Genomic DNA, 7,166 nt, shown 5'->3' with positions numbered 1-7,166 from the left:
ATGTCATGGTTCAGTACTAAAGGGGTTGACATTAACAACACTCGCCTCGGGAGACGTAGAAAAACCTACGGCAACAGAAGAATTGACCCTGACGATATTTCCTTGTGAAATCATCTCAAAGGATATACATGTGTGTGATCGTGTGATTGTGTGAATGAGTGTGTGTTTTTTTTTTTGTGTGTGTGTGTGTGTGTGTGTGTGAATAAATTACACCCCACCGCCCAACCCCCCATCACTCCCACGCCCACCCTCCCACCCCGACCCAAAAAAGGGGAAAAAAAAAGAAAAGAAAAAGAAAGAAATACAACAAAATAAACACCCCCGAAAACAGAGTATCGATGCCTACATGGCGCGGTAATTAAAGACGGCCATACACGTGAAAGCCGAAATCGCAGATCTGTACAAGTGAAAGTGGAGTGAGCTGCAGCCCCACGAACTGTGGCCATAAAAGACAAAAATGAAACAAACGAACAAATAAACAACACAAAACTCCAGCTGTACTGATGAACTAATGAAGGAATTCCGTGTTCATTGGGGAAAAAAATCCCTGCGCGGCTTTTTTGGGTTTTTGTTGTTGTTGTTGTTTTTGTTTTTTCAGGCAGGTGAAACTTCTACTGGCTGTGTGTTAAAATCAAAGAAAAAAAAAACAAAACAAAACAAGAGAGGCAAGGCCTTCAAGACTCACTTGTGAAACACTTTAAAAAAAAAATCTAATCGTTAAAATGTGTTCTGTATTTTTTATCATAAAGCTTCGCATTAAAAAAAAAAAAAAAAAAAAAAAGAGAGAGGGAAAAAAAAGTCCTAACCAGATTCGAATTAAGTCCCCTAGCATTAATTACAGAGTAATTTCCCTTCTTTTTACTATCTGCACCAAAACTGACGTTTGCAGAAATAAATAAAACTTCCATGCTTAGCAAAAGAAGTTCCTGTTTGAACAAAAAATGATAATAATGACTGCTCTTGTTGTTGGGTCAGAATATCAGATCAAAGTGCCAAGTTTAGAGAATACAAAAAATATAAATATAACAGTAAATGCAGTTTGCATATAATTAGGCTTCATTTTTTATTTTTGTGTGCCCATCCCAGAGGTGCAATATTGTTTTAAACAAGATGACTGGAAAGAACTGAAATTTTCCTATTTTTATGCCTAATTTGGTGTCAACTGACAAAGTATTTGCAGAGAAAATGTCAATGTTAAAGTTTACCACGGACACACAGACACACACACACAGACAACCGAACACTGGGTTAAAACATAGACTCACTTTGTTTACACAAGTGAGTCAAAAACCTCACATCCTTCTCTCTATGCACGCGCGCTGGTGTTTTTTTCGCCCCTCTTCCCCTCCCCCCGCCACATCTCTCCCCCCTTCCACCATCCCTCCCCCCGCCACATCTCTTCCCCCCCCTTCCACCATCCCTCCCCCCGCCACATCTCTTCCCCCTTCCACCATCCCTCCCCCCGCCACATCTCTTCCCCCCCCCTTCCACCATCCCTCCCCCCGCCACATCTCTTCCCCCCCTTCCACTATCCCTCCCCCCCCGCCACATCTCTTCCCCCTTCCACCATCCCTCCCCCCGCCACATCTCTTCCCCCTTCCCCCATCGCTCCCCCCGCCACATCTCTTCCCCCCCCCCCCCTTCCACCATCCCTGCCCCCCTCTCTCATCCCCCTGTCTCCCATGTCGTTGGCGCCACCTCGTTTAGGCGCCATGGCCACATATCCGCGGAAAACAGAACACAGTGGCAGCGGGCGCCAAGACAGACAAAGCCCCGGTCTTGAACCCAAGCGATCAGGCGACGACCCATTCATATTCAAATACACGTGAGCTCATTAAATATTGATTGCACGAGCGACGCTATCCCGCACGCGCGCGGTCTTTTCAATTTCGTTGGGGTGCGGAGGGAAGGATCAAAGCACTGACAAACTCGCGCGCGTGCATGTTGTGTGTGTGTGTGTGTGTGTGTGTGTGTGTGTGTGTGTGTGTGTGTGTGTGTGTGTGCTTGCACGCTTCATCCTCCAACAGTTCAGTGACAGGAGTCTGGGAATGACAATGGTGCCATCACGTGCCTGGGTTTAAACTTTTGAACTGGAATCAGGAAACAATCACGTCTTCATCGATCGGTACCAAACTGGGCGGGCTCCTCCTCGCTCTCTCTCTCTCTGTGTCTCTCTCTCTCTGTCTCTCTCTCTCTCTTTCTACCTCTCCGTCTCTCTTCTTCTTTCAAAAGCGCAATTTTATGCACATTTACATTACAGAAAATGTAAAAGTCTTTGCCTCCGCTTTCAGAAGTGTGCCTTTACGCGCAGTTTACATTACAGAAAGTGCAAAAACAATACATGCCACTCTCTTCTTTTAAAAGAGCACTTTTACACACGTTAAAATTTTTTTTCTCTTAATGTGTTAAAAATTTCTGTGCGTGTCTTCTTTCAAAAGCACACTTTCCACACGCTTTTGCATTGCAGTAACAGTGTAAGACGTCGATACTTGTTTATTTAATGCGTTAAATAATTTGAAGCGCGATTAGCCAACCTCAGTTCGCAGTTAAACGTCACTGACGTCGACGTCAGTAAGAATTCCACCAAATTTCTTTGCAATAAAACTCTTATACATAATAATCCATATTCAAGCGCACATACACATGCACACAGTATGCGAATATCTAGGATACAGAAACAGACAGGTAAACGGAGAGAAAACTAAATCGGTGAGCAGAAAAAACCCAACTAAATCAAAATGTGATTGTTCTGGTCAAAATGATAATTTGAAACTAATAGCTATGTCAAGAAAAAAGAGAAAAAAAGAGAGTTCATTTGCGTACCTAAAGGAACAGGATAGCAAACACATTAATAAATTACCAGTTAAACTGACCAATTACTTATTTTTCAAATAGGTACGTAAAATAAACAACCGAAACTTTGGTGAACGTAGACAGCAGACGACGAAAACGTTTCGTTTTTTCTTTCCCGATAAGAAATAAATGAGAGAGAGAGAGAGAGAGAGAGAGAGAGAGAGAGAGAGAGAGAGATTTTTAAAGTGAATTTTAAAAAAAGTGAATTTTTGATAGATAGCATTTAACGACAGTAACAATCACAACAATTATAGTAATGACAAAAAAAACCTAAATATGTAGTCACCTTCACTTTTCGGTCGTCAAAAAAATAAAGCGAAATAATTCTCATCACAAAAAGAGGAGAAAAAAAGAAAGAAAAATAAGAAAGAAAGACAAAAAGAAAAAAGACAAAGAGAACAGACCGCAGAAAAAGATCTCATGAAAAACAAATTTCCTCGTCGAACACAAAACAAAACGAAGACATTAAAACAATAAACAATGAAAAGAAAGAAAAAAAACATGATACACGTTTTTATTTCATTAAAACAGAGATTATGCAAACGATAACAGAACAAGAAAATAAAAAAAACACACAAGGATAAACAATCAATAACAGTTTCACTTTCAAGGAGATGTCAAAGCGTTCAGACTGAACCGCCATACATCATGTTGTGCTGCACCACATCTACTGTAAAAAACAACAACAACAAAAAACAAAAATAAACAAACAAAAAAACACGAGAAAAAAAAAAAACACCAATCACGCTTACCTTCTGCCATATACAAGCAAAGAGCAGACTGGCGACTTTCTAATGGAAAACAAAAACAAAAGCAAAGCCGGAAACTTGGTTTCCCTCCAAAAGTTTCCGCCTTCCTCAGCAGCCCCAAGTCCGCCCGCCTTCCTTCCTTCCTTCCTTCTCACAGACTGGAACTGATGACTGTCGCGTCACTCTCCCTCCAAGACAGCCTCAGTCTGACGATTTGAGCTTCGTGCCACAGATGTGGACATGATGAGAGGGAGGGGGTGGGGGAGAATGGGTGGTGGAGGAGGTGTTTGGAAGGGGGTGGGGCAGGGGAGAGGGAGTGCGGGTACATGTGTGTGTGTGTGTGTGTGTGTGTGTGTGCGCGCGCGACAGAAAAAAAAAAAAAAACGCGCGCGCCGCGCTACCACAGAAGCGATCAAGCAGCCGGCACGCGCACTCAGGGCGGCTCGCGCCCACCTGTCCATTGTCAATTTCAACACAAAGGGCGCGTGCGGGGAGCGCGTGTGTATGTGTGCGTGCGTGTACGTGTGCATGTGTTTCGTGTGTGAGCGTATGTTTCTCCCAAATCGCCCTCGAAATACCCTCACACACAAGCTTTTTATTATTATTTTATGCCCCCCCCCCCCCTTTTTTTTTTTTTCTTTACCGCTTCGATTCTGGTTTGATTTCGTGCGACTGTCTCTGTTCCCTTCTGTCTCTTTGTCTCACTGTCTCCCTCATGTCTCTCTGTCTGTCTGTCTGTCTTTCTCTCTGTCTGTCTGTCTGTCTCTAATTCCGAGCTACCCGCTCCCCTCGATTCCTTCTTCGTTGCCTTCTCAGTCCAGCTATTACCAAGTTGCTTTTATTGTTGCTTGGTTTGCTTTTCAGTTTTTCTTGTCTGCTTTCAGAACCTTTCACACTCCTTTTGTTGCTTCCTGCATTGTGCTACCACTGCCACCACCACCACCACCACCACCATCATCATCATCATCATTACCACCACCATCATCATTAACAACATCATCATCATCATCGTAAGGAGTTCAACAACGAAGCAAACTTAACCAAACAGCCCAAATAAAATAGAAATCCTCTTTCTTTAACGTTCCATAGACCTGCTTTTGTTGTTTCTTATTTGGTTTGTATTTTTATCATCGTTATTGTTGTTGTCACTTTTCTTTTTTTAAATTTGGCTTGTTTTTATCGGCAGAGTTATTCCTGTCGGAATAATTTCCTTTGTTTTATTTGGTTTGTTTTTATCGGCAGACTTATTCCTGTCAGAATAATTCCGTTCGTTCGTTTATTTATTTATAGTCTGTTCATTTAAGATGATGATGTTAGACTGAATAATTCCTTTTGTTTTATTTGGCTTGTTTTTTATCGGCAGAGTTATTCTTGTCAGAATAATTCCTTTTGTTTTATTTGGTTTTTTTATTTTAATCTTTTTACAAAATCTTTTTAAAAAAAGAAGAAAAAAAGTTGTCAGAATATTTTGTTGTCATTTTTATTTGGTTAGTATTTATTGTTTTCAGTGTTGTTAAGTTAAAAGTTAAAGGTCCCAAAGCCTAAAAAAAACAACAACAAAAAACAACTGACAGGGAAACAAATACACCAGCAGGCAGAAAAAAAATCCTTGAGATATGGGTGGTGCTGTACTGTGGCGACATGCTCTCCTTAGGGAGAACACACCAAAATCTGTTGTGACGAAGAGCAGTACAGTGAAGTGCAGTATAACACAGTGCAGTATAGTACAGTATAGTACAGTGCAGTATAGTACAGCCGGTGCAGTATAGTACAGTACAGTGCAGTAAATCTTACTTTTGGCATCAACTCAAGAGGATGCTGTCAAGCAGTTCTGCAATGTATTTAAAGTATAATGCCTTCAAAATACGCCCTTCGATGTGCTCTTTGACAGTTGCAGCCCATTTTCCTTCCATCAGTCTCTGATTTTTGTTAGACATGTGTTTTCAATATACCCCTTTCAAAGGGGTCCGTGGCCTCACTTGCACAGATTATCTGTATCCGCACCCCCCCTCTGTCTGTCTTTCGGCCAGTGACCTTTTTGTTACGATGTTGAACAGAGCAATGTTTGCGCCATAACTGCAGAGAGTCACACAAGATCTCATCCACTCAACTCTCACTCCACACCCCCAAACACACACACACACACACACACACACCTCACCCTCTCCCTTCCCTTTCTTCGCGTGGCCCTTCTTTCTCCCTGTCTCTCTCCTCTCCCAACTGTCAAGTCTCTCTCCCCTCCTATCACGTATTATTTATCAGCACAACAGCCCTTGAGTTTTGGAGAAGGGATTGGGCGGAAAAAAAAGTGGGGGTGGGGGGGATCGTTTTGACAAGAGAACTGCTCCCTCCCACCACCAATCTCTCGGCCCTCCCCCTGTTCTACGCACCACCTCCCTCCCCTCCAAATCCCAACCAGGCAGACTTTCTCTCCCCTTCCCCCAACCCTCTCCTCCACCCCCCCCCCCCCCCCGGCTGTCGCCAGGTGAGGTGGTTGAATGATGTTGGTGGGAGTGGGGGGAATCAGACTGCTGGCTATCTCAACATGTTCTTCTCTCTCTCTTCTGTGAGAGATACTATGTTCTTTTTTGGTTGTTGTTTTTCACCCCAAACCAAACCGTTTGTCTTTGTTGCTGGAGGAAAAGTCCTGAGTCTAGCTTCTCTCCCTCTCTTCCCCCACCCCCACTCAAATACCCCCGACCCCCTCAACTATATGTCTTCTCCTTGTTCGAGGCGACCCCCCTCCCCCTTTACCTCCCTTACACCTCTGCCTGTCTCTCCCCCCCCTCCCTCTCTTTCCTCTTCGCTATGTGTGAGGGAGTAGTGAAGGGGTGGTGGAGGGACGGGTGGAGTGGGGTGGGGTGTGTGTGTGTGAGCGTGACGCGTGGCCATCGACGGGTGTTCGCGTGGCCCCCTTCTCCTCCTGCCCTCACTGTCGGCTTCGGGTGGCAGGCGGGGGTGGGGGGGTGGGGGGGATTGGTAGGTGGGAGAGGGAGGAGGGTAGGGAATGGGATAGGGAGAGTTGGTGTGGTGTGGGGGGGGGGGGGAGGTGTGGTGGTGGTGGTGGTGAGGGTGGACACACACACCACACATGACTGCAGCAGCAGAATGGAAACCGCAGCTGCTGCAGTACAGACAGACTGATCGACAGGACTTTTGGAGAGGGGGAAGGGGGAGTTGGAGGGAGAGGGGGTGCGGGGGTGGGGGTATGGGGAAGGAGGGGAGAGAGGGGAGGATGGGTCAAAACAGGGTGGAAAACGAGTTGATGAGAATTACTGCGGCTAAGGGTGTCGATTCAGATGAAATACCGCCGTTATTATTTACAATAAGATATACTACACAAATAAAGAAAAAGCTAACATGTTTAATGGATATTTTGTTAAACAGTCTACGACAGTATTTAGCAACAGTACTCTACCAGTCATCCCTCAGTTAGAAACTGAAATATGTGAATTAAGTTTAACAGTCCCAGAAGTGACTGAGGTATTACAAACATTAAACAAAAACAAAGCAGCTGGGCCAGATCTTATACATAACAGATTGCTCACTGCATCTGCCCACATT

The 7,166-nt window shown here is 44.2% G+C and overlaps 1 protein-coding gene across 1 annotated transcript in view; it reads right to left on the bottom strand.

The window, feature by feature from the left end:
• LOC143283398 (uncharacterized) overlaps positions 1 to 3,722 on the bottom strand; it is a 26,462-nt gene extending 22,740 nt beyond the window's left edge. Inside the window, exon 1 of the mRNA XM_076589613.1 lies at positions 3,606 to 3,722. Within this exon, the coding sequence (XP_076445728.1) occupies positions 3,606 to 3,615 (10 nt within the window). The 5' untranslated portion in view covers positions 3,616 to 3,722. The remainder of the gene's footprint in view (positions 1 to 3,605) is intronic.
• Positions 3,723 to 7,166: the final 3,444 nt, after the last annotated feature.

Source organism: Babylonia areolata, chromosome 6 (genome assembly GCF_041734735.1).
Source record: "Babylonia areolata isolate BAREFJ2019XMU chromosome 6, ASM4173473v1, whole genome shotgun sequence".
NCBI lineage: Eukaryota > Metazoa > Mollusca > Gastropoda > Neogastropoda > Buccinidae > Babylonia > Babylonia areolata.
Note: the sequence above shows the minus strand (reverse complement) of the source record. Positions and strands in the feature narration are given on the sequence as shown.